This window comes from Galeopterus variegatus, unplaced genomic scaffold, assembly GCF_000696425.1.
Source record: "Galeopterus variegatus unplaced genomic scaffold, G_variegatus-3.0.2 Scaffold3749, whole genome shotgun sequence".
NCBI lineage: Eukaryota > Metazoa > Chordata > Mammalia > Dermoptera > Cynocephalidae > Galeopterus > Galeopterus variegatus.
In genome coordinates this window covers 81,932-108,336 of record NW_007729860.1, presented here as the reverse complement: position 1 = coordinate 108,336, position 26,405 = coordinate 81,932, and the positions used below count along the sequence as shown (strand labels likewise).

The 26,405-nt window shown below is 46.0% G+C and overlaps 3 protein-coding genes across 4 annotated transcripts in view; 1 reads left to right on the top strand and 2 right to left on the bottom strand.

The window, feature by feature from the left end:
* Positions 1–16,497, bottom strand: part of DBNDD2 (dysbindin (dystrobrevin binding protein 1) domain containing 2) — a 39,893-nt gene extending 23,396 nt beyond the window's left edge. Inside the window, exon 1 of the mRNA XM_008585886.1 lies at positions 16,476–16,497. The gene's annotated coding sequence lies outside the window, so the exon portion shown is untranslated. The remainder of the gene's footprint in view (positions 1–16,475) is intronic.
* On the top strand, positions 4,804–10,199 carry TP53TG5 (TP53 target 5). Its single transcript, XM_008585896.1, is given in 6 exon segments — positions 4,804–5,531; positions 5,806–5,880; positions 6,071–6,201; positions 7,694–8,183; positions 8,185–8,208; positions 10,095–10,199. Coding segments are annotated over 6 exon segments (873 nt in total). The 5' UTR covers positions 4,804–5,483.
* Positions 13,950–19,028, bottom strand: SYS1 (Sys1 golgi trafficking protein). 2 transcript variants are annotated; one of them, XM_008585888.1, is made up of 4 exons: positions 18,846–19,028; positions 18,467–18,736; positions 16,476–16,543; positions 13,950–15,163 (listed from the first exon to the last, which is right to left on the bottom strand). In XM_008585888.1, the coding sequence occupies exons 1-4, from the start codon at positions 19,008–19,010 to the stop codon at positions 14,923–14,925; spliced, it is 744 nt and encodes a 247-aa protein (XP_008584110.1). In that variant the 5' UTR covers positions 19,011–19,028; the 3' UTR covers positions 13,950–14,922. The 2 variants fall into 2 exon arrangements, with proteins under 2 accessions (XP_008584110.1, XP_008584111.1); XM_008585889.1 differs by having other exon boundaries at positions 18,467–18,631; positions 18,846–19,018.
* Positions 19,029–26,405: the final 7,377 nt, after the last annotated feature.

Here is a 26,405-nt window from a genome sequence, read left to right as displayed (position 1 = left end):
CTCCATACTGGTCAGCTGCCAAAATACATATATATAGAGAGAGAAAGAGAGATGGCAAATAAGCACACGAAAATATGCTCAACACTATTAGTCATTAGGGAAATGCAAATTATTTACACTATTATAAGATACAGCTATACACTAGCTATATACTAAGTATGTACTAGAACAGCTAAAAACAAAAACAAATGCTGCCGAGGATGACAAGCAACGAGACCTCTGTATTAGTCTGTTTTCTGTCGCTTATAACAAAATACCTGAAACTGGGTAATTTATAAAGAAATGAAATTTATTTCTTACAGTTTTGGAAGCTGGAAGCCTGAGGTCTAGGGGACACATCTGGTCTTCTTCTTGATGGGGAGTCTCTATAGAGTGCCTCGGTGACCAGAGTATTAAATGGTGAACATGGCATGAGCGAGAGAGTTAACAACTCACTTGCTCTCTTTATAAAGCTGTCAAAACTTCCCTGATAACCCATTAAACTATTAACCCACTACTCCGTGAATGAATTAATCCATTCACAAGGGCACAGTCCTCATGATCCAATCACCTTTTAAAGGCCCCACCTTTTAAATACCATAATCAGATTTCCTACTCTCAACACTGTTACAGTAGGGATCAAGTTTCTAACACACAAACTTTTGGGCAACATGTTCAACCCACAGTAACCTCCCATACATTGCTGGTGGGAATATAAAATGATACAGCCACTTTGGAAAACTGTTTGGTAGTTTTTTATAATGTTAAACATATAATTACCATATGATCTGTAATCCTACTCCTAGGTTTGTATCCAAGTGAAGTAAAAACCTGTATTCCACAAAAACCTGTACACAAATATGTTTAGTAACCTTATCATAATCACTGAAAACCAGAAACTAGCCGTGATGTCATTTTACCAATGACTACATAAAACAGTGGCATATTTATAGAATAAACTACTACTCAACAATGAAAAGAAACAAACTATTGACACACTAGGTATGTGTAAATCTCAACTGAAAGAAATACAGATTTGAAAGGCTACATACTGTATGATTCCATTTATATGATGTTCTGGAAAAGGCAAAGCTATAGGGACTGAAAAAACATCAGCTGTTGCAGGGCTGGGAGTGAGAGGAGGGGTTAACTACAAAGAGGTGGCATGAGGGGACTTAGTGTTATGAAACTGTCCTATATATTGACTGTGGTGGTTATACAAGAGTATGCATTTATCAAAACTTATAGAACTGTACACTAAACAGGGTAAGTTTCACTGTATGTAAAATATTCCCCAATAAGCCTGACTACAGAAACTAAAGTACAAACTATGAGGAAACAAAACAAAACAAAAGAGTGGAACCTTCCACTAACTGGAACAGCTACTATCAAAACCCAGAAAATAACAAGTGTTGGCAAGGATGTGGAGAAATTGGAACCCCTGCACACTGTTGAAGGGAATGTAAAATGGTACGGCTGCTTCAGAAACCAATATAGCAGTTCCTCAAAAAATTAAAAGTAGAATTACCACATGATGCAGCAATTTCACCTCTAGGTATATACCCAAAATAATTGAAAGCAGATTCTTGAAGAAATATTTGTACACCCATGTTCATAGCAGCATTATTCACAGTAGTCAAAAGGTAGAAGCTCGGGCCGGCCTGTGGCTCACTCGGTAGAGTGCGGTGTTGATAACACCAAGGCCACGGGTTCGGATCCCATATAGGGATGGCCGGTTTGCTCACTGGCTGAGCGTGGTGCTGACAACACCAAGCCTAGGGTTGAGATCCCCTTACCGGTCATCTTTAAAAAAAAAAAAAGGTAGAAGCAACCCAAGTGTCCACTGATGAATGAATGGATAAACAAAATGTAATATATACACACAATGGAATATTATTCAGCCTTGAAAAAGAAGGAAATTCTAACACATGCTACAGCATGAATGAACCTTGAAGACATTATGCCAAGTGAAATAAGCCATTCACAAAAAAACAAATACCATATGATTCCACCTATATGGGTCCGTAGAGTAGTCAAATTCATAGAAATTAGAAAGTAGAAGGTGGTTGCCAGGGGCTGGGTGGAGGGGGTGAATGAGTAGTTATTATTTAGTGGGTACAGAATTCCAGTTTTATAAGATGAGAAAAGTTCTAGAGATGGATGGTGGTGATGGTTGCACAACAGTGAGAATGTGCTTAATGCTACTGAACTGTACACTTTAAAATGGTTAAGATGGTTGGCTGAAGAGCCATTTGGGGGAAAATTGTTCAAATGGTAAGTATTACATAATGTGTATTTTATCACAATTAAAAAAAAAAAGAGAGAGTGGAGGTTTCTCACTCAAGAGCTGAGCATTTAGTTCACAAGGTTTCACCAGCTTGTGTCATCGGGTGAGTCTCTCTCCCCATGAATGGTTTTTCCTGCATAAATGGGAAGATCAAACAAGATGGAATATGGAAAATTGCTTTGTGAGCCATTGCTGATGTATGAAGTCTGGTCACTCCCCACCCCCTTGGGGATGGATTGCTGAGGTGGATGCAGCTTCAGAAGGGAAGGAAGCAAGTGAGGGGTAAAAAGCATGGGCCTCGTACAGCCACTTTGGCAGACAGTTTGGTAGTTTTACAAAACTAACGTATGACCTGGCACTCATACTCCTTGGTATTAACCCAGAGGAGTTTAAAACTTATGTCCACACAAACACTTTCACACAGATATTTAGAGCAGCTTTATTTATAATTGCTAAGACTTAGAAGCAGTCGAGATGTCCTTCAATAGATGAATGGGATAAATAAACTGTAGTGATCCAGACAGTGAAATGTTATCGTGCTTTAGCTCATTTAAAAAAATAAGCATCAAGCCATGATAAAATATAAAGAAACCTAAATGCATATTACTAAGAGAAAGAAGCCAATCTGAAAAGACTACATACTGCGTGATTCCAACTACAGATGGTCCCCAGTTTACAGTTATTCATCATAGGATTTTTCGACTTAATGATGGTGCAAAAGTGGTACGCATTCAGTAGAAACTGCACTCTGAGTACCTATGCAACCATTCTGTTTTTCACTCTCAGTGAAGTATTCAATAAGTTACATGAGATATTCAACATTTTATTATAAAACAGGCTTTTTGTTAGATGATTTTGCCCAACTGTACGTTAATGTAACTGTCTGGGCATGTTTAAGGTAAGCTAGGTTAAGCTATGATGTTTGGTAGGTTAGGTGTATTAAATGCACTTTTGACTTATAATATTTTCAACTTACGATGGGTTTGTAAGTTGAGGACCATCTGTATATGACATTCTGGAAAAGGCAAAAAACTGTGGAGACAGTAGAAAGATCTGTGATTACCAGGGGTTAGGGAAGAGAAAGAAATTAACAGGAAGAGCACAGAGGATTTTTAGGACATAGAAGTACTCTGTATGATACTACAATGGTGGATACATGTCATTGCACATTTGTTCAAACCCATAGAATGTACAACACCAAGTGAACCCTAAAGTAAACTATGGACTCTGGGTAATAACGATGTGTCAATGTAGATTCATCGACTGTAACAAATGTACCACCTCGCTGCCAGATGCTAATATAGGAGAGGGTATGCATGTGCAGGGGGCAGTGTGTATCCGTGAAATCTCTGTACCTTCTGCTCAATTTTGCTGTGAACCTAACTAAAACTGCTCCAATAAAAAATAAAGTATAATAAAAAATAATAATATAAGCATTAAAAACTTTTAAAAAAGTATGGACTAGAACAGAATGGCAGAGGCAGACAGGCCAGGCTCTCATAGTAGAATCTAACAAACTGCTCCAATAAAAAATAAAGTATAATAAAAAATAATAATATAAGCATTAAAAACTTTTTAAAAAGTATGGACTAGAACAGAATGGCAGAGGCAGACAGGCCAGGCTCTCATAGTAGAATCTAATCATCTTGCCTCAGTTGACTGAACCCTTCCAGAGATTTTTGGATCCTCAGGACAAACTCTAAGCTCCTCAGCCTGGTTTCCAAGTGCTTAGCAATCTAACTCTTTCTCACTTCTCTAGTTTCAACCCCTGCCACTCTTGGCCCCTACTTTCTACTCTAACAACATAAAATTGTTCATAATTTCATTCCATGCCTGTATTCTTTAAATTCTATCTTTTGAGAATGCTCTGCTTACCTCACACCCCTTTGCCTGGCCAACTTCTACTTATCTTTCATTCCTTATCATTTCTAGGAAGATTCCCAGACCTCCTCAAGCTCAGATGGAGGCTCCTCCTCTGTGCTCCCACAGCCCTTGGGATTACCCTTATCATAGATTATGCTATTTATTTCAATTTTAAAAATTAATTCATTTACATCTGATCTCTGGTTGCTTTCACTCTATGCCAGGAGAGTTCAGTAGTTACAACTATATGGCCTGGAAAGCCTAACATATTTACTATCTGGCCCTTTACAGAAGAAATTTGCTGACCCCTGGACTAGCTTTAAGAAAGCAGTAGAGAAAATGTTAATAATGCAGATTAAATGTAAACAGGTGTCATGTCTATAGCTGTTACATTGTAAATAAAAAAAAAAAAAAAAAAAAAAAAAAGGAGAAAGTATACTTCCAGTGTTCAAAAATTATGATCCAGTTCAAATAAGTCAATCAGGTGATTGATGAATGAGTGAAATTCCAACATCTTTGTTGTTTCACTTTTTCTTACTCTTTAGCATAAATGGAAATACCACACTTGTTTATCCATTATGGTTCCATAGGTTGGTTATGGATAGAAGAGTTAGGCAAAATTCAAGAAAAGCAGAACACTCTAAGAAGCAAATGGCTAATGAAATTTAAAATAAAGAATATTGTAAAATTTTATTATTATTTGTAGATTTCTATAAGTAAAATTAAAATAAACACATATACACTTTTTTTCAGACAGCCAATTATTAAACATTCACAAGTACACAATGTTTTGTTTCCCCTCCACTAGAAAGTAATCTCCTTGAGAGTAAGAGTTTTCTTTTATTCCAGTGCTTAGAAAAAGCACTTGGCATGTAGCAGGTGCCCAGTCAATACATGAGGCATGAGTGGATAGATGAGCACTGTTTGGGAACCCCTGGTTTCATGGGTTGACCATCACACCTTAGGTTTCCAGCTCTACCATATCCAGCTGTGAGGCCTTGAGTAAATTACTTAATCTCTTTTAACCTTGGCTTCATCATTAAAAAAGAGAGGATAATCGTCTTACCTCACAGGGAGGTTGTGACAATATACACTGCTGCCTGTCACCTACTGTCTGTTTCTCCACAAATAGGAGTTTCCTTCTCACCCTCCACCCCTGCCACACACATACTCCTTGGAAACCCAGCCCTGCTGCTGTGACACATTTCAATGATGTCACAGCTACCCTCCCTGAGAGCTCCAGCAGTACCATCTGATCCCAAGCCTGATTGCTGGCTGAACTGAGAGGGGCAGGGCGCAGGTGGTACTTGGTACCAGTTTTGCTCCCGCTGTCTTTGAGCCCTCACAGCCCAGCATGAGTCCATCAGCAAAGAAGAGGCCCAAGAATAGTGCAGTTTCCAAGGTCAGACTTTGAACTGGACCCTGGGGATAAGCCCCTAGAATGGGCCTTACAAAGAGTCCAGCCACACCAAGGACAGGGGCCTTCCAGCCGGAGGTGGGGAGAGGGGGGAGGAAGGTGAGGAGTGAAGGGAGGCCAGGAGAGTAATCTCCCCAAACTAAGGCAACAAAACTCCCAGTTTAGGTTTGGTGAAACCATGCTCAGCTAAACGGAGGGGCAAGATGGAAGGCATTCAGGGGGATTCCTCCTGTTAGCTCTCTCTCTCTCTGTCCCTCAGATGCAAGATGAGGAACTGCAGGACAACATAAAGCAGCCTGTCAGAAAAGTAATTGAGTGGAACCGACTTAGAATGGTGAGATGGCCCATTTTGGCCCAGGAACCTGAGTACCCAGGCTGTGCTTCTGCTAATTGCCAGGCTGACTGACCCAGAAGGAGGCAGCAGCCCAGCCCTGAGCTGAGCTGAACCAGAGGCAGCCAGGGGAGTAGGAGGCTATCTCAGGAAGGCTGAAGTTTCTATTTTTCTGGTTTCTTCTCCTTGACAGGTGTTAAAAAACTTGTCGCTCTTGAAGCTACTCAAGAGCTCAAACCGCCGGATCCAAAAACTGTACTACCTGGCCAAAAGATATCGGAATTCATTGCTCAGTGTTCCAAATATCTTCTGCATCTCCTCTGGGTGAGCTCGGCCTGCCCGTGGCCCTCACAATGGACCCAACAGCTGTCTTTACTGGGAACAGGGATTGTGCTCAGGAATTTAGAGAACAGGTCTAATTTTCACAAAGGCTCTGTGAGAAAGGTATTAGTTATCCCTATTTTACTGATGGGGGGCTGAGGCTCAAGAGGTGAGGAAAATTGTCTCAGTTAACTGGACTGGTAAGTGGCAGAGCTAGGATTTGAAGCCATTCCTATCTGATATCAGAGCTGTGGTCAAAACAATGGTCATAATCATACAATTATGGGCCTAATCACAACCTGAGGCACTGAGTGAGACAGGTCACTCCTCCTTCTCCCCCTCTCAAGTCAACACAGCCCAGAGATTCACCTGCAGACTGGTCTCTGAAGTCTAAGGATTAGTTAAGCTTGCTGAGGTTCGTAAGTCACATCTGAATATTAAGAAATCTAACACTGATAAGATGCCTGCTAAATGTTGGCTACTGTGCTAAGCACTTTACGAGTACTTTCCCATTTAGTTTATTCTTCACAACAATCCTATAAGGTAGGTAGAATTATCCCAGTTTTACAGGTAAGGAAACTTACCTGAGAGGTTAAATTTCTTGGCCAAATGACGTAGATAGTAAGAGGCAGAAGCAAAATCTGAGCCCCCATTTGTCTGACTCCAAAGCCTGTGCTCTACAAGCCACTCTGCTGCTTCACTGCCTCCTCCTTTGCAGAACTCTTGTGAGGATGCTGGGCCTGACATAGAGTGGCCACTCAATCAGAGGTGGCCATTACCATCATCAGTATTGCCATGATTTTGAACCCGAGGGCTCATCTCTTTCCACACACACTCAGCTAGGATGGTGCTGCCACTGGGGGCTTTGCAGGTGGCTCAATCTATTTCAGACACCCTTTGGGAAAGTCTCCTTCCAACATGTAATACCTTTATTAACTCCACCTCTCTGGGCTCTTCTTTCTGATTTGGCCTTCTAGATGCAGGCAATCAGGAAATACAGAGCCAGAAGGATAAGGATCATCTAGTCCCACAGTTTTCCAACTTTTTTAAAGCAGTGGAACCTCTCTTCAAATATCTGTCCCCAAGCCTAATTGTGTTGGGGGGAAGGTGGGAGGCATTTGAGACATCTCCTCAGAGCCCTAGGTTTCTTGGAACACCATTGGAAAAAAACACTGGACTGTTCAACCTCTCAACTGAAGTCCAGAGAGACAGAACCCTAACCTAGTGGCAGATGCAGACAATATACATCCTAGGTGTCCTAACCACTAGCCATACATTTCACCTTCCCAACCTCTCACATCCCTCTGCCAATACTTATCACATCCCCTGCCATGAGGCACAAGGCCTCTGGGTAGTAGAGAAGTTTGTTTTCAGGTCCTCTCTACCTTTCTTAACAGGCTCTCCTGGGCTGGCTATATAGCAACTGTCTCAGGGCTAGGCTAGAGGACCAGGGCTTTAGTCCTGCTCTGCTAATTGCCTTTCCTCTCCCTGCCAGGGACAGCAATGTATGCAATAAAGTGAAACAATATAATGAAGAATTCCAGGAGGCTAGGTACCCCAAGAAGAAACTGGAATCCAAGAAATTAGAGTACATAGGGAAATACAGGGAGACAGAGCCCAGTGAATGGAAGCCCAAGGTGGAGTCAGGGATGCATTACAAGGCAAAGGGGTCACCTGCAGCAGTGCCATGGAAAGAAGAGGAGGCAGAGCCTGAGGTTCCAACGACATCAAGGGGTCATGGCCTGAACAATGGAGCCCAGAGGAGGGAACCATCCTCTGGGGACCCCCAAGTCATCTTCCTGAAGAACCATCAGCACAGAATTTCCAAGGGGAACATAAAGCAGCTGGATGTAGGTGCCCAGTGTATGTGGTTTGAGGGGCTGCCAACACGAATCCACCTCCCTGCACCCCGGGTGATGTGCAGAACCTCTGCCCTGCGCTGGGTCAAGCGTCGCTGCACCCGCTTCTGCTCTGCGTCCTTACAAGATGCCTAAGTACCATCCATAGGAGGTGGGTGGACAATGTCTCTGCCCAGCCAGCATGAGATGCAGGCCTGGAGCAAGAGGGCTCAGGGTCCAGAGTCTTGAGGGCTGTAGCTGGCAGTGCTGGGAGACTCCATCTTCATGCCCAAAAGAGGGAAGCCATCGACCAAGGCCACAGAACAGGGTAGTGGCTAGGCTGAGGCCTTTGAGGATGCAACTAGGGACTCTGGGGAAGAAGGGGAACTGGAAGTGTCAGTTCTGAGGTGGGTCATCTCACTACCTGGGAACCTCAGAAGGGGTGGCAACTGCTATGGCTCTGAATCTCACAGCCAGAGGTCTAAGTCAGTGGGTTTACCCAATATGGGAGGAGGGAAGTAATCAAGAAGGGCTTTGCTGCATCCCATTCCCTCTTAAACGAAACCAATTCTCCATTTAGTTTTGATTTATTCATGGCTTCAGATAAGATTTACTCTGAACAAAAATTTCCTTAGCAAAAGAAGAAGAAAATACTCCAGCCCCTCCATGGGAGATGTGAAGTCCCATGAAAGGAAGGTGATTGGCCCCAGAGGTCCAGCTTAAAGGGAGGCTTTCCCTACAGCAAAACCACCATGTCCAACCTGCCACAGACACACCACCGCACCCTTGTCCCTGAGCCCTCTCTCCAAACGACAGCGCCTCCTGGGGACTGTCTTTGCACTTAACACTGAGGTCTCTATTGTCACAGGTGGTGTGAGGAGCACCGCACCCTTGTCCCTGAGCCCTCTCTCCAAACGACAGCGCCTCCTGGGGACTGTCTTTGCGCTTAACACTGAGGTCTCTATTGTCACAGGTGGTGTGAGGAGCGCTTGAGATCACGCAATTAGCTGAACCCGAGGGATGGGCAGGGAAATCCTGGAGTCTACAAATAAAAACTCCCATATGGCACTGCAGAAAACTGCTGTTGGCTCTGCCTATTTGTCTGGGGCTGGGAAGGATGGAGGAAAGAGGCCCTCGGCAAAGGTGGAGAGGGAGAGTGTGTCACCACATCAGGTCCCCCACTCCCTTCCTGAGTCCTCTAAGGTCAGTCTAGAACCGGAACGAAGAGCTGCACCCCTCCCCCACCTCCGGGAGCTGGTCTCCTTAGTGACACACTCTTCTCTATGAAGTCAGAGAAGGGAAACATTTCTCGTGCGCTTTCTGGATACGAGGCGCCTCAGAATGGCCCTGCTTGCTAAGGAGCCGAAAACTGACTTGTCCAGGCTCACTCAGGAAGTGGCAGGAGCAGGAATTCTAACCTAGGTCTCCTGGCTGCTCCCCATTCCATTTTTCCAAGAAAGGAAAAAGGCACAACAAGTGCCTGCCCAGATTGGCTGGCGGAAAAGCCCCAGCATCCAGACAGATACATTGTGCCCTGATTATCTGGTGTGTCTGCTGTCAATAAGTGAGTGTCAGCTGGGCCCCCAAATGCGCCCCACCTGGACCACAGATGACGGAAAATTTCGGGTCAAGCGGGAAGTGGGTACTGTGTCCCTAATGCTCCAGTGTGAAATGGCATGTTCACTCTCAACCCCAAGCCTTGGGGTCACCTCTGTCAGTAGGAGCCAAGGGCCCTGAGCACGCAGCTGGGAAGAGGAAAGCCGAGGAGCCCGGGCTTTCCTGGGAGGCAGGCTGCGCGGAGTGGGCCCTCGAGAGAGAGCAGCGGAGCCACCGAGGGGCGAGGAAGACAGGGATGTGAAGAAGAGCGATCTCCAGTTTGGGAGAGAGGGAGCCCCATGGGGGGGGCTCCTCCTTACCCCGCCGGCTCGCACCGCTCCTCCCCACGAGTGCTTGGCACCGTGACCTGGCTTCGGAGGAGCCTGCGCACGGAGCCACGCAGCCCTGCCTGAGCATAGCCCTGGAGCGGGGACCACTCTGCGCAGCGCTGCTGCTGCTCAGCCTCGCTCGGACCCCGCCGGCTCGCACCGCTCCTCCCCACGAGTGCTTGGCACCGTGACCTGGCTTCGGAGGAGCCTGCGCACGGAGCCGCGCAGCCCTGCCTGAGCAGAGCCCTGGCGCGGGGACCACTCTGCGCAGCGCTGCTGCTGCTCGCTCGGGAGGCGGGCGCCCTGCTGCGCTCCCCTAGCGTGCATACCCCTCACCACCCCCGCCACTTCCTGGCTCAGCCTCCACACCGGTAACCTCCACTTCCAGCTGTCTTGCCGCTCTACTTGCACTCCAGCCCACTTCCTAAGTATTCTCCATTCCGGTTCCCTTGCTGGGCATCATCCATCCCAACAACCTTCGAAAATAACCTCTACTCGATCTTCCTTCCCAAGCATCTTTGAGCACCTTCCATTCCGTGCATCTTAGCGTGAACTTCTGTACTAAGAGCACGCTCTCTGCAGGCAGTCAGAGCAGTGCGCTCCCGATCAAAAAACCAAGCCTTTTCTGGGGGCCCTCTGCACTAGTCTGCCCAGGGAGCCCCGAGAAGAGGTCTGAATGGAGTAGACCTGGGCAAGATTGGCAACTTCCGCTTTGCCCCAAACAGAGCAGGAGTTGGGCCCTAGCTGACCAGAGGGAATGCCACTGAGTATGGTTGTCGTGGCGGGGGGCCGGGTAGGGGGAGATGCCAAGGTTGGGATCCAGCATGGCCAGGCAAGCAAGAACTGCAGGCTGTGAAGGTGACTCCTTCCAGCCTTATCCCCACCTGCCCTGGCATTTACGTCACTGACAACTTGCCTTCCACAATCCCATACTTGGGTTCTCCCCACTACCCCCTCCCTTTGTTTAACCATTTCAATCTGAGGATCCTCTTTTGGGCTCAGTTAAGATCCTGATTTGAGGAAGAGGCCACCCCAGAAATGGCTCTTTAACAGTTAACTGTGGGAAAAAATTAGTGTTTGAATCTCAGTTTATATTGAGTGACTTCTAACAAGTCACATGACATCTTTGAGCCTATTACATCTTTTTATAAAATAGGTGTGCTAATATTTATTTCAGAGAGCATTAAGTGAATCAGGCTTAATGTAGGTGGAGCCAGTTTGTGGGGTGTTAAAACAAATGTTTGGCCTTTTCCAGTGAGCTGACCGGCCATCCCTATATGGGATCCGAACCCGGGGCCTTGGTGTTATCAGCACCACACTCTCCCAAGTGAGCCACGGGCCGGCCCTTCCTGTGTACTTTAAATCATCTCTAGATTACTTACAATACCTAATGCAGTGCAAGTGCTATGTAAATAGTTGTTATACTGTATTGTTTTTCACTTGTATTACTTTTTATTTGTATTGTTTTTATCTTTTCAAACATTTTCAATTAAGTTTGTTGAACCCACAGATGTGGAACTCACGGATACAAAGGGCTGACTGAACTCGGTAGACATACCTAGACAGGCAAGGCTATCCCTCTTCTAACCTTTGAAAACACTGAGGCTCAGAAGAAAGGTTTCCTCTTCTGTAAAATGAGGAGTGGACGGTAGCCTAATAACTGTTTGAATTATGGATCACTTCCCACGTGCCAGGCACTGTGCAAAATGCTTTACACACGATATCTCACCAAATCTTCACAATAACCCTAGGAAGTAAGTACTATTATTACCCTCATTTTACAAATGAGGAAACTGAGGTAGGAAAAGATTAAGTACCTTGCCCAAGATCTCACAGCTAGTAATGGGGACTCCAGAACTTAACCCTGCACTTCACTGCAGCTATCTAAAGCCTTCCAACATTGGACCTCTATAATGCTCATTGACTTGCCCAGGTGGTGGCAGGACAGGGATAAAACCCTCAGCTGCCTCCACCCGCTCCTACCTCAGTGCTGTTTTCACTGCCCTTTACTACTTTTCTACAGAAAGCCTCAAGCAAGACTGGCTTTAATCTTCACTCCACAGAGGACTTCTACTGTACGGTAATCCACTAATCCACCCTTACTTCCCTTGGGCTGCAGGTACAGGAAGGTGTTCCATACCTGTGCAATGACCACCTTCTGGGATTTCCAGAAGGAAGCTACCATGATCTGTGAGTTGCCGAGGAAGGAGTCCAAGAAACTCAGCTTCCAGGGAGCGTTTAAGCTGTGCATCCCCTAAGACTCAGGGGAACCTGGAGCTCCCCTGATGTCTGCTGGCTGCCATCCTGGCTCCCAGTGGCTCTGATTTGAACAGGGTTGCCTAGAGCTTGGGGTTAGTAGTACCCTTTGAGCCAGACATCCCTTTCTCCTTTCCTGTTCTTCTTCAGGGTTATAAACTATTCTGAGCACCAGCTATGCAGTTGTCTCCACTTTTTTCTCCTAATAGAGTTCAGGTGATCGGTGGAACGAGGTCCAGACTTCAGACTCCTAGAAAGTCAAGAGATATGCCAATGCGGTAGTGGGCTAGAGGTAGCTTTCTGATCTACGTACCACCCTTTATCCTTTGTAAATACATTTCCTACATTCTTATGATCACTTGGAAACCTCTGGCCATATTTAATTTACTGTGTATCAGTTTTTCCTAGAAAGTTAATAATGCTTATAAAGCACTACTCACCCTTAGTATTGAAAACATACAGTAGGATGAGAAGGTATGATTATAATGTAATAGAGTGTTTAACCAATCAGAACTTATACATCCTTAACTATTGATAGCTCTGCCAGCTCCTAACAAGTAACCTTGGGTAAGTTCCTTACAATTCCCTCAACTTAAGACATGGATGATGGTATTTCCTATTTCAGGTGGTTGTTCTGAAGATTAAGTGAGAAAGGAGACATAGAGCCCTTAGCTCACTGCTAGACACTTATTAAGAACTCAATAGAGTGTCACTGTCATTGTCCAGTCCTCTCTGGAACTCACCTTTAGAATCTGCTTATTGTTACTTTAGAAATCATAAAAATGTCATTAAGTTCACATATTTTTGACCCACAACTGTTGCTCAGCTCAGTTGCTATACTATTGAAAAAAAAAAAAAATCGGCTCCTCTGACTTTTGGCAGTTTCCAAAAATCAAGTTACTACTCAAGGGACAGAGATTTGTCATCACAGAAGACATGCAGAAAAACAGGCACAAGCCCTTGAAGGAAATCCCAAAGAGGTGTTCCAACCATAGCTGGAGTGACAACCACCACAGCTGATCAAGGGAGACAGCAGCCACATGATGTGAGTGTTCTGATGCCTTTCAAATTAAAGTTAATCACATGCCTGCAGAGTTCATGGGGGGAAATCCACCAATCCTCCAGCTGGTCTTATCTGCTACAGCCAGGATTACAGCATCCCATTAACAAGCTGCTTCCTTTCAATGTGGCCAGAGCACCCAGAATTACTGAGGTGCCTCACCCTAGCACTTTTCCAGCCTCCGCCCAGGCATGTTTACTCTGAAACCTTCATCCTGTCAACCTCAACTCTCTACTCTGCAGGGCTGAGAGCCAGAATGATAGAAAGGCTTCCTAGGGAGACAGCCAAACTCATCTGTTTAGCCGTAACTGTGAAAGCTGAAAACTGATGTCTTTCTTGGGCAAGCTCTAGAGAAACCAAAGAGGAATACTGATGGTTTCAATGCAGAAGTGGGTCTAGACCAGGATGCTCTACTGCACATGTTTAGAAATCACTGGCAAGTGGAAAAGGAATCCCAAGAGTCAGGGTGGTTCACCCAACTGAGAGGAGGCTGCAAGTGGAGGAGGGGGTAGAACACAGGAGTTCCCTGAACCTAGTATTTTAGGCAAATGGAGGAATAACTCTGGGGTCCAGGAAAGGAGAAGGTGGCCTAATAATTCTTTATAGCTCTCTTGCCTGGCTGTGCTCATCTCACAGCCCCAACCATGACATTACAAGATAAATACAGGCAGAACCATGGAAAATACTGTATTTATGTACACAGGAAAGGCAGCTACAAGCCCCTCACAGAGGAAACTCCAACCCAAAGAAAAATCTTAGCAGCAAATTCCTATTTCCCTCAGCACTGTCAGTGCAACCTCGGCTGGAAGGTTGGGCTTCTTTTCTCTGGGCACTGATCATACCCCTCCCACAGTAGAATTCCAAATAAGGTGGAAAAAAGAACTGGGGTCCAGTGGGAGCTAAGTGCCCGGTCATTCCTAGAGAATAGGCAGTGACTCTATTATGAGGGTTAGGCTGGAAGCGATGTTGGGATTCTTCTCTGAGTCCCATGGCCTGCTATGTTGAGAGCTGGCAGCAGGGTGGGGACCCAGTAGAGGGAACTAGAAGAAAGTTAGTCATTGGTTCTTGAGTGTGCATGCACACATGTGTAACGGCACAGGTTGTGCATTTTCCTTGTGCTTGATGCCTCCATCTGCTGTCCTCTCCTTTCCCTGACAGCAGCCTAATACTTTGCACTTTACATCTCTTTCTGTGGCCACAGATCCAGAGACCAATGTTTTTTCAAACAAAATCGTGTGGTTCAGCAAAATGCAAAGGTAACAGCTGTCCCAGGGAGATAAGACAGATGACTAAAAGAGTCGTTTGCTCTCATCAGATATCCTTGATTATTTTCTTTTTAAAATAACAGGCTGGTGACAATTATGGTGGCTCGAGAGTGACACGGTTCCAATTCTGTTATTACTCTCAGGAGGTCCCCTTCCTGACCTCCCAGATACCAAGGCTTCAGCAGACAGAGGTCGTTTTGGCAGCTGTGATCCTGACTGCTACTGCCTTCTTGATGGGGTCTCATTATCTCTCCCACACCAGCAGAGACTTCACATTTCCAGGGTTCCTCTCAGACCTGGGCTGGATCTCATCCGGAGGGTCTCAGCAGCCCAAAGTGTTGGGGGCCCAAGTGCCAGCAGAGTATCCAAAGGGACCGATTCTAGACATTGGATTTAGGGGCTGAGTTGAGGGGGATCTCCTTGAGCTCCGTCCGCATGCACAGGTACTCCCCGATGACAGCCATGAGCGCAATGCACACAGCTTGGACCAGCCACCAGGTCAGCGCCGAGGGGAAACGGGAACTGTAGAACCAGCAACCCAGAAGATGAAAGAAATGGACAGTGACAGTGAAATCCAGACACTGCTTCCCTCGCCGGATGAAGTACAGCAAGCCCAGGGCACTGTGGGAGAGGACAGCAGCGAGTTGTCACTGGGTTGTCCTGGCCTTAGATTAGGTTATTTTAAGGGGGGGCGGGGTGAGGTGAGGACAATTAGAATGATAACACAGTGGTCAGAAGCGAGCAAGATAAGTGTGAAGCAAGGGTTTCAATATTAGATGCCTAGAGCAACCTGGCAGGTAATGTCCAGGAGTGAATCAGACTGAGTAGAAGAAAATAAAAGTACAAGCTTGATGATAAATGGTAACTGTCACTAGGAAATCCTAGGGATTGGTGGGGACTGTGGCACCCTGAAGCATACATATTCTAGCTAAAGTGGGGACAACAGCTACTTGCATCTAGGCAAATCTTGTCATGCTAGAAGGCTGGCCTGGAATCAAGTGATCTTTCCATTATTCAGGGGAATTCAGAAACCTGGATTTTTACATAAAATATCCTGATTTTCAGCTAAGTAAAACAATGTCTGCTAGAAGGCTGGCCTGGAATCAAGTGATCTTTCCATTATTCAGGGGAATTCAGAAACCTGTATTTTTACATAAAATATCCTGATTTTCAGCTAAGTAAAACAATGTTGCATGGGCTGACATTTGTGTAAGCCAAACAGAACCTATCTGGGAGACAAATTTAGGTCAAAGTCAGCCCACCAGTTATCAACCTCCAGTGTAAGGTCAAGAATAGTAATCATGAGCAAGACATTGTTCTAAGTACTTATGAATTTATTTAATCCTTACAATTATGAGATAGGTAATTATTAGTCCCATTTCACTGATGAGGAAACTGGGGCTTAGATAGATTAACTTGTCCATAGTCACAAGACCAGTGGTAAAGCTGAGATTCAAAGCCAAGTGAGTCTGCCTGTAGAGCTTGAGACCTTGATCACTATGCTAAACTGCGTTTCACCAGACAATGGTCATGAGTGAACTTAGACATTATCCAGTCCAATCCATCATGTACAGATGAGAAGCCTGAGGCCCAGAGAGGAGGGAAGTAATTTGGTACACGAACCAAGAACAGAACCCAATTCTCCTGACTTTGAGTCTAATCCTTTCCTCACCTCACTCCACGTCAGGGCAGGAATCTGAGAGGGAAGCTGTCTCTCAGGCAGTATACACATAGTAACATAAGAGCTTTCCAGCTAAGCCAAAACAGCAATGGAAGGATCCCCATGATAAAGCTGGTCCCAGAATTGGCCTCTGCCATTCACTTTAGTACACCACTCCCAGGAAGAAGAGCCAGGCTATCTCACATCCAAATTTAAGAAGTTAGTTCCAGTGTAATTCCCCAAAAGCTGGATAGCAAAACTGGTGATACTCACCAGGTAAGGGCGTTGAGGATGAAGGACATCATGGAGAGCCGGCCTGGAGGGGTGGAAAAGCCCAGCATCTGAGGGGGGAATCACAGATGGAAATATGCTGGAGAAGTGACTTGGCAGAGCCCCAGGCTACAGGATCCCAGCAGGCCTCCTAAGGAACAAGCATTCTTCCCAGAGCACAGAAGACAATACCTCCCTTCATTTGTATGGTAGCCTATTTCCAACAAGCTGCTTTCACAGATATACATTATTGTATCTTATCTAATCCTAACAGCAGGTGGAAAGGGATTATTATTCTCAGTTTAAAAAGGAGGACATAAGAGCTCACAGAAGTTAAGTTGCCCAAAGTGATAAAGTAAGTAAACAGCAAGAGTAAGGTCTAAAACAGGGTTCAGCAAACAATGGCACCACAGGCCAGACACCTGCTTTTATAAATAAAGTTACTGAAACACAGCCATAACCATTCACTTACATATTTTGTGCTACAATTGCAGAGCTGAGTAGCTGTAACCCAAAATCTTTTTTTTTTTTTTAAAGATGACTGGTAAGGGTATCTTAACCCTTAACCCTTGACTTGGTGTTGTCAGCACCAGGCTCTCCCAAGTAAGCCAACCAGCTATCCCTATATAGGGATCCGAACCCATGGCCTTGGTGTTATCAGCACCACACTCTCCCAGTTGAGCCACGGGCAGGCCCCGTAACCTAAATCTTTACTTCCTTACCCTTTAGGAAAAATTTGCTGACCCCAAGGGATCCGAACCCATGGCCTTGGTGTTATCAGCACCACACTCTCCCAGGTGAGCCACGGGCAGGCCCCGTAACCTAAATCTTTACTTCCTTACCCTTTAGGAAAAATTTGCTGACCCCAGTCTAGAATTTAGGCTACATCTGGCTCTTCAACAAGGCCCAGGACTCTCACGTGCCTTCCCAGGAGCACAGAGACTCCTAAGAGGCTACTACTGGGCACCTGGTGGGTGTACAACCTCAACTACCCTTAACATAACACTGCTGAATAACAAATATCTGCACCACACTTTCAGCTTACAAAGAAAGGCCTTTGATATCCATAATCTCTTATTACCCTTACAGAAACCTCACAAAGCCATTATCATTCTTTTATTCTTACCTCCTTTTGGATAATTTGCCCAAGAGCTACACAGAGAATAAGCAGTAGGAGCAAAGACTCCATCCCAGGTCTCCTGGCTCCAAGAACTGTGCTCATTTCCACACACCACAGCTGCCTCTCCGAAGCAACGACTTATAGGCCTCCATTCACTTTATAAAGCATTTTCTTATTCCTAGGGTGCTCTGGGCCTCATAACATTTTGCTGAAGGTGACATGGCAAGATTATTGTGCCCATTTCCCAGAAAAGAAAAGGCTCAGAAAGGTGAAACAACTTGCTCAAAGTCCCAAAGCTGGTATGTTTGAGTCTAGATTGGACCCTAAGCCTTTCTGAATCCAAAGCACAGACTCTTTTGTGTTCTGCAGTTCATGACCTCTCTGCTACTAACCTCATGATTGTGCAGACAAGAAAACAAATCAGAAAAGTGACAACACTTGCCCCAGATTACACAGCTAGTAAGTGAAAGGAGTTAAACGGAGGCCTGTCTGACCCCAAAGTCCAGGCAGTTTCCAGTGTACCCCCATGAATGTTCTTTTATCCACTCCTCTCCCCAGTGTGGCACCTGAGAATCTGGGCTCAGAGAAGTGAAGTCTCGTTCCCAGAGTCTCAGAAAGGAGATGTATCAGAGTTGCCTAGGTCTCTGGCGTATTCGTTGTAACATACAGGTCCTTTCCTTTGAACTAAGCTGCCTCTCTGTTATCAGTCATTCCATCTTATGGCTGGGGCTGCTGAAACTCAGAAAGATGAAATCCTTTCCCAGGACCACAAAGTTAGAAGGTGGCCCAGCCAGGTCTAGAGCTCAGTAGTGTCAGACCGCAAAGCACACTTGAGAAGCCTGAGACCCCAACCGCACCAACCCAGGGACCCTACCTCGGCGTCGAACACCTGGTCCAGCGAAGGGGTGCTTCGTACCAGCGCGTCCACCAGTGCCAGCCACAGGCCTAGTGAGCCGTAATAGACGGTCTGCATGAGGACGATTTGCGACAGGATCAGCAACGGGTCCCACACGTAGCTGCGGAACTGGCCCGCCATGCCCTGCAGGGACACATGCCGAGCCTCAGCCAGCCGTCCGTCGCCATGGCAACGCTGCCCCGCCCCGGAGCAGGGACTGGGGCCAAGGGGCCGAGCCCATTCCGGGAGCTGTGGGTAGAACGGGGCGGACAGACCCATTCTCAGAGTGAGGGGAAATCCTGCCCATCCCGGCTGCTCGGCCCCCGCTCGTAAACAGGCTTCTCTCGGGTTCACTCACCGGTGGCGGGCAAAAGGATCGAAGCGTCCGAGAGTGGCCGGGCCTCACCGGCAGGCTCCCGAAACAATGCTGACAGACAGGACCACGAAAGAGAGGTCTTACGGGTCTAGAGGTAAAGCTCCCTGGACTGCAGCTGCACAAGCGGCTGCGTAGGGAAGGAAGCATTTCCGGCGGCCGAGGGGCGGGGCTGAAATTGCGCAGGCGTACTGGGTGCAAAGCCTAGCTAAACCGCCTAAGCGGGAAACAAGGAAGAGAATTCTGCACATGCGCAGAGTGAAGAGTGAAGGCGAACGGAAGTGAGGCAGAAATTGCGCAGGCGTACTGGGTGCAAAGCCTAGCTAAACCGCCTAAGCGGGAAACAAGGAAAAGAATTCTGCACATGCGCAGAGTGAAGAGTGAAGGCGAACGGAAGTGAGGCGCAAAAGCCGAGGAGCTTGCTTGCCCTCTAGAGGGAAATCTTGGAAAAAAGGACGGCGACTAGGGGAGAAGGAAGGGGGCCGGCCGAAGGCAGAGAAACAGTGTTGGGGAATTAACGAACTAATAAACGTTGACTCTATTTTCAGCCTGGATTCCCAATGTTTTCTTTTCCTAGTGAGAGTCTGGATAACTTGAAATGAGCCTGCAAGCTCTTCCACTTACGATTTTGCCACTGTTCCCGTTATACAGATGATTAAACTAAGGGCCAGAGAAGGAAAGCAACATACTGTCTCAAGGACGTAGAGTTAGTGGCAAAGTCAGGATTAGAATTCAGGTGTTTCGGGGCCGGCCCGTGGCTCACTCGGGAGAGTGCGGTGCTGACAACACCAAGGCCACAGGTTCGGATCCCATATAGGGATGGCCGGTTAGCTCACTGGGTGAGCGTGGTGCTGACAACACCAAGTCAAGGGTTAAGATCCCCTTACGGTCATCTTAAAAAAGAAAAAAGAAAAAGAATTCAGGTGTTTCCAACACTACATATTGATTTTGCACTTCCTTGTTGCCAGGAAGGTTAGGACACGTACGAATGAGGCAGTCCCTGCCCTAGAATGACACAGTCTAATTGTACTTGTATTAGAAGGCAGAGTAGTGGGTGTTTTATAATGTGGGTATCCAATGGGAAAAAGCGCAGGTTTTGAAGTCATACCTGGGAGCAAATTCTAACCCTACCTGCTGCCATAGCTGTTGTTATCTCTGCCTTCTCTGAGTTGGAATAATGGTCAGTCAGTAAATATTTGCTGGCTGAGTCAAGAACAGAAAGGGCAACAGCAAATTTATGACTCGCTTTATTCCTGTTCCAGCAGACCAAAACCTTTCAACTTCATTGATCCTAGGTTCCCCCTCTTTGGAGTGGAAAGAAGGGTTCTAGGAAAATAACCTTGGTTTTAGAGCCAGCTCTACTACTTACTAGCTGCGTGATCAGCAAGCCACTTCCTTCTTTAAACCTCAGCTTCCCTGTTTATGAAATGAGGAGTTGGACAAGATTAACGTCTTCCAACATTTAACCTTCCCTCCACTATTATTTTCCCATTAAAAAAAAAAAACTTATCAGGCCAGCCTGTGGCTCACTCGGGAGAGTGCGGTGCTGATAGCACCAGGGCCACGGGTTCGGATCCCATATAGGGATGGCCGGTTCACTCACTAGGTGAGCGTGGTGCTGACAACACCAAGTCAAGGGTTAAGATCCCCTTACCGGTCATCTTTTAAAAAAAAAAAAAAAAAAAAAAAAACTTATCAAAGACCCATGTAACGGCCAATCAGAATATCTGAACAGCATGTGATAGCCATGTTATCACCTTGAGTTGATACAATTCCAGACAAAAGTAAAGAAACTTGAGACTATCGAGAGTAAGTATGTAATTTCCCTTATCGTTTGATACTATAAACATTTTACTTGGACTCCAGTTTTGGAGTTATTAAGGCCCAAAGATTTCTGAGGCGCTTTCCAGCTCAACCATCCTTAGAAGCACCTCAATTCAGTTCAAAAAGTACATATTCAGATTTCTGTGATCTACTGATTACTCACATGATCTACTGTTTCTGAGAAAACATCTATATATTAACTGCCTATATGATCTTTTTTCATCCTCACAATCTAAAAAGGTAGATATTATCCCCCTTTTTATAGGTGAGGAAATTGAGACTCAGAGAGGAGACGTGACTCTACCTAGGTCAGAGAGCTCATAAGATTCAAATTCAGAACATCTGACTCCAAACACCAAGATGCCATTCCAGAATAAAAGAAAAGGAAGGCAGGAAGGCAGTGAAATAGTCAAGTGGTATAGTAGTGGGAAGTGGAAAAGGAGCAGTGAATCCCTCTGCTCAGGTAGCCCTGGGGTGAGGGATTAGGGAAAGTGGGAGGAAAGGTTTAGGAAAAGTGCCAGAGAGTTTTGACTTAATTTCCTGCAGGCAGCTCCATCTTCCTTCTAGGTGCTGGAATGTGTGGCTCTTCCTGGAGTTCACTTCTCTCACATCACAGTTGGGCCAACTCCACCTCATCTCCTCCCCCTCAGGGAAAGTCCTCCCCACTCATTCTCCTGAAATGAAAAACACAGGTTGCCTGGTGCTTGCAGCGTTAGAGCTGGCTGGATAGCTGGTGTCTGACATCATCCTTAAGTTCGCCTCTGGGGTTTTCCATGAGGCCTGCTGGATTGCCTCCTGCAGTTTCCTTTTCCCTTTGGGAGTTCAGCTCTTGTATTCCCAACTTGCCAAGCCCCGGAAATGGGCACCAACCTGTGTCTTAATTTGAATCTCACAAGGAAACCAAGAGCTGGGGAAAACTGTGACAACTCCCTTGGCCAGCCTCCTTAACCCATTCTCAAAATTTGATCATGGTCAGCCTGGTTCAGACCACAAAGCCTGAGCTAGAGCCCCGACTGACTTGCTATGTGACCTTGTTCAAGTCTCTTGCTGAGTCCTAGTATCCCAAACAATCAAATGAAAGAGGGGCATTGGACTCCAACTTCCAAATGCAGTCTGTGGCCCTGTGCCATCTAAATCACCTGAAGAATATATTACATATTTAGATTCCTAGGCCTTGTTGCAAACCTAAATCTCCAAAAGCAGAGTACAGAAATCTGTATATTTAAAGAGCTCCCCAAGTGATTCAGAGGTGCAGCCACATTTGGTAACTATAGACAAGATGATCTGTAGTCGACCCCAAACCAACTCCTCTGTCTAACAGAACACTGCTCTGTGACCTTGGCATGTTCAGGGCACTCATCAGGCTTCAGGGCTTTTTTTCCATCTGTAATTTGAGGGGATTGGACCAGAATAGCTGGTCTCTAAGGGCCTTTTCCAAGCTGCCAAGTCTGTGGTTCCAAACTTATGAATGAAATTTTAAACTTTAGGTCAGAGGCAGAGTGATGAACAGCCAGCCACCAAGCTGGGACAAATTGTCCTCCAAAAGGAGGGTAGGGGAGTGCCTCTGGCCACTTGGTCACTTACGTCACTCCCATACTGGGGCCCCACTGTGGGCATATAAGGACAACTCCTGCTGGGGTCACTTTCTGGATTCACTTCCAAAATCCCTTGGGAAATGTCCTGCCATAGGTCTACGGGCTTTGGAGTCCTGCTTGGATTTGAATCCTGGTTCTACTACTGTCTTGCTAGGTGACCTTGGGGACATTACTTCATCTCTCTCTCAGTTGGTTTCCTCTTCTATAAAATGGGGATCAGAATAGTACCCATATCATAGGCTGCCCTGAGGATCAAATGTGTGCTTTAAAAAAATAATAAATAAGGCCAGTCTGTTCTCTCAGTTGGTTTCCTCTTCTATAAAATGGGGATCAGAATAGTACCCATATCATAGGCTGTCCTGAGGATCAAATGTGTGCTTTAAAAAAATAATAAATAAGGCCAGTCTGTGGATCCGAACCTGTGGCCTTGGTGTTATCAGCACCACACTCTCCCAAGTGAGCCACGGGCCGGCCCCTAGAATGGCTTTTTCTAACACTTCAGAGGCCAACAGAACAGGAAGCTGGCAGTACAGTGCGAAACATCAGAATCGTTGATGGAGAGAAGCAAATATCGATCTGGTCCCAAGCCTGCCTGCTGGGCAAACCTACACAATTCTTCCCTGCGCCCCACAATGCAGGGGGTCTGTCCGGGCGTGGCTTCCATATCCACCTCTACACCCAGTTCCTAGAGGCTGAAAGTGAGAAAAATAGCAGAAGACAGGGCGTAGTTCTCACCGACAGACCTATCAGTAAAAGCTCACTGTCTCAGGCCGGCCCGTGGCTCACTCAGTAGAGTGCGGTGCTGATAACACCAAGGCCACGGGTTTGGATCCCATGTAGGGATGGCCGGTTGGCTCACTGGCTGAGCATGGTGCTGACAACACCAAGTCAAGGGTTGAGATCCCGTTACCAGTCATCTTTATCAGCACCGCACTCTCCCGAGTGAGCCACGGGCCGGCCCATACCAGTCATCTTTAAAAATAAATAAATAAATTAAATTAAATTAAAAAATAATAAATAAATAAATTATAACTAAGGGTATTATTCAATAGAGTATGGTGCTGATAATACCAAGGTCAAGGGCTCGAATCCCTGTAGTGGCCAGCCACAAAAATAAATAAACAAATACATACAAAAAAATGTGTGCTTAGCCCACTGCCTGATATGCAGTCGGCTCTATGTAAACATTAGTAATGTTAATTATTGTTATTATTTCTTTCCTTGGAATGTGGGAGTGGAAATACCCAGTCTCTCAGATTTATGGCAAGAACCTGTCTAGGTATCAGACAGAGCTAACCTGCTATCTGGCACATAGTAGGAGCTCAATAAAAGTAGTACCTTCTCTTCCTGATCCCACCCCCACTTTCAAGGTTCCCCAGCTGCCTCCCTTCCTCCTCCCCAAGCTGCCCTTCTGCCCTGCTCACATGTTCCCTTTCGGAGAATATTTGATGAAATCGCCTCAGCAGAGACACGTGTCTCAGGACAGGTTATGCAACTCTGCTCTCATGCTTTTTGGAAACTCCATGTGGGAGGCCAGCATTTGGCTGCCTGACCTCCACATCAGTGACCATCCTGGTGTCTGGCCAGTGAGTTCCTCTCTTAGAAAGGAAGCTGGAGAGAGAGCTCATTGGCTGCCTTCTTTTTCCTCCAGACTGGGAACACTTTGTTACCCAAACTGCTTTAAGGGCTGTATGTGTGTCTGTGTTTGGGAAGGAACGTTTGCTTGCATGCCAGACATGTATATTATCTCACTTAATTCTTATTTAATTTCTAAAACAAGCCTGTTAGTTGTAGATACTATTAATATTCCCATTCCACTTAACAGATAAAGAACTTGAGTCTCAGACAAGGGACACCATTTATCCAAGGCCACATTGCCAGGGAGTGGTAGAGCTGAACTCCAACCCAGGCCAGTCTGACTTCACGCTCTTCCCAATGGACAATAAAAGTGCATGAACATTGCAGTTTACATACAGCTTTCACCTACATGACCTCATCTTATTGTCCCACCAGCCCCAAGGAGGTAGGTATAAACATTTCCCTCACCTTAAAGATGAGGAAACTGAGGCTCAGAGAAGGAAGTGGCTCACACTGAGTACACAGTTGGCGTATGAGGATCTTGTCAGTTGAGAATCATCTGGAGCAGAAGCACCCCAAGCTTCCCCAGACAGAGTTGTGAGGGGCTGAAGGTCTCAGTCACGCCCCCTGATGGCTCCGTCCAGCCCAGTGATGCCCACCGAGTTGCCATAGAAGCACCCCAGGTTCCCAAGCCTGGGGGGGTGCACTGAGGGCCTCAGTCACACAACCCTGACATCCACATCCATCCCAGCCATGACCGAGCCACCACTGGAAGCCACCTAGGCTCCCCTGCAGGAATGAGTGGGGTGCCACAGGACTCAACCACGCCCCCTCCCTCATCCTCCCACCCTATCTCCCTCTCCTTTTCCCCTCCCCCTCCACCAGCTGCTCCACAACAACATCTTAGAATGTAAAAAAAAATAATAAATAATAAATAAGTTAGTTTAAAAAAAAGAAACATCTGGAGCATGTGTCTTTCCACTCCAATCTCCCTTTTCTTTCCTTTGCACAAGAGGGGTTCAGAGAACTAGTTTTCTGTGTTCTGTGCCTAACTGTCAGTGGTTTTCTGCAAACCATGTCTTTTTTTTTTTTTTAAAGATGACCAGTAAGGGGATCTTAACCCTTGACTTGGTGTTGTCAGCATCACACTCAGCCAGTGAGCGAACTGGCCATCCCTATATAGGATCCAAACTCATGGCCTTGGTGTTATCAGCACCTCACTCGCCCAAGTGAGCCACAGGCCGGCCCTATATCATGTCTTTGTAGAGGGTGGATGATGCCAGTCTGTGGCTGGGCCTCTGAGTAACTGGTATTGTTTTTCTTGAACAAAGGACTCCTTTCCAGGTATTAGTTATCCAGGTCTAAGACAGCCTGGAGAGAAAGGAGGGAGGTGAGATTTTCTCAAACAGTTGCCTCACTCCTTCAAGTTTTCTTGCCCTGATTCTTCACCCCACCATGACCTTGAAGGGCTCAGGGCTTTGCTTTAAGAAGAAAAGATTTTTTCTTCACCTTTTTTTTTTTTTTTAACCATAATTCATTCATTTGATAAATATTCATTGAGCATTTACTATGTGCCAGGAACTGGTTCAGGGGGTATGGATACAAACAAAGTGAATAAATAGACAATAAACAAGTCAATCAACAACGTAAAATTTAGGGCTGCCAATAGCTCAGTTGGTGGGAGCACAGTGTTATAACACCAAGGTCAAGGGTTCGGAACCCCATACTGGCCAGCCACAACAACAACAACAAAAAAAAAAAAGTAAAATTTAACATCAAGTAATAAGAAATGCTATGAAGAAAAATGGGGGTTGGGGGTGGAGAAGGATAGAGACTGGAGGGTGAAAGGAGTTACTTCAGAAATGGTGTTCAGGGCCGAGCCCGTGGTGCACAGTGCGGTGCTGGGAGCGCAGCAGCACTCCCGCCGCAGGTTCGGATCCTATATAAGGATGACCGGTGCACTCACAGCGCTCACTGGCCGAGCGCGGTGCGGCTGGTCTCAAAAAGGCCAAAAAAAAAAAAAAAAAAAAAAAGAAAGAAATGGTGTTCAGCAAAGACCTCCCCGAAGACATGGCATTTAATCAGAGATTTGATTGAAGTGAAGGATGGAGCCACTGGGTATCTGGGAAGAACGTTTCAGATAGAGCTCAAGTGTGAAGACTTGAGGCTAAAATGAGATTGGCATATTCATGGCATAGCAAGGAGGCCAGTGTGACAGGAACTGAAGGAGCAAAGGAACGAGTGGAGGCTAATTTCCTTGCCCCCAAATTTCAAGCTTCCAGTTCATTATCACCTTATGATATCCCTGGGAGATGAGCAGAAGGAGGGAGTTGGGGGAGTACTCCAATGTGAGGAGGAAGAAGAGGGGAAGCAAATTCATTCATTCATTCACATCATCAGCAAATATTTACTAAGTGCTTACTACATAGCTGGCATTGTGCTGAGCTCTGGGTATACAAACTGATTACAAAACAGACATGGTCCTTCTCCTCAGGGAGTTTACAGTCTACTAGGGGAGATGTACGATAAGCAAGAAAACAAAGAAATA

Excerpts from the sequence above, each read along its gene's own strand:
- SYS1 (XM_008585888.1), bottom strand. The coding sequence starts at position 19,010 with ATGCTTCCTTCCCTACGCAGCCGCTTGTGCAGCTGCAGTCCAGGGAGC. Across the intron at positions 18,737-18,845 it reads GATCCTTTTGCCCGCCACCG|CTCCCGGAATGGGCTCGGCC; the intron begins GTGAGTGAACCC and ends TTCTACCCACAG. Across the intron at positions 15,164-16,475 it reads ATCCTCAACGCCCTTACCTG|TGCCCTGGGCTTGCTGTACT; the intron begins GTGAGTATCACC and ends CCTCTCCCACAG.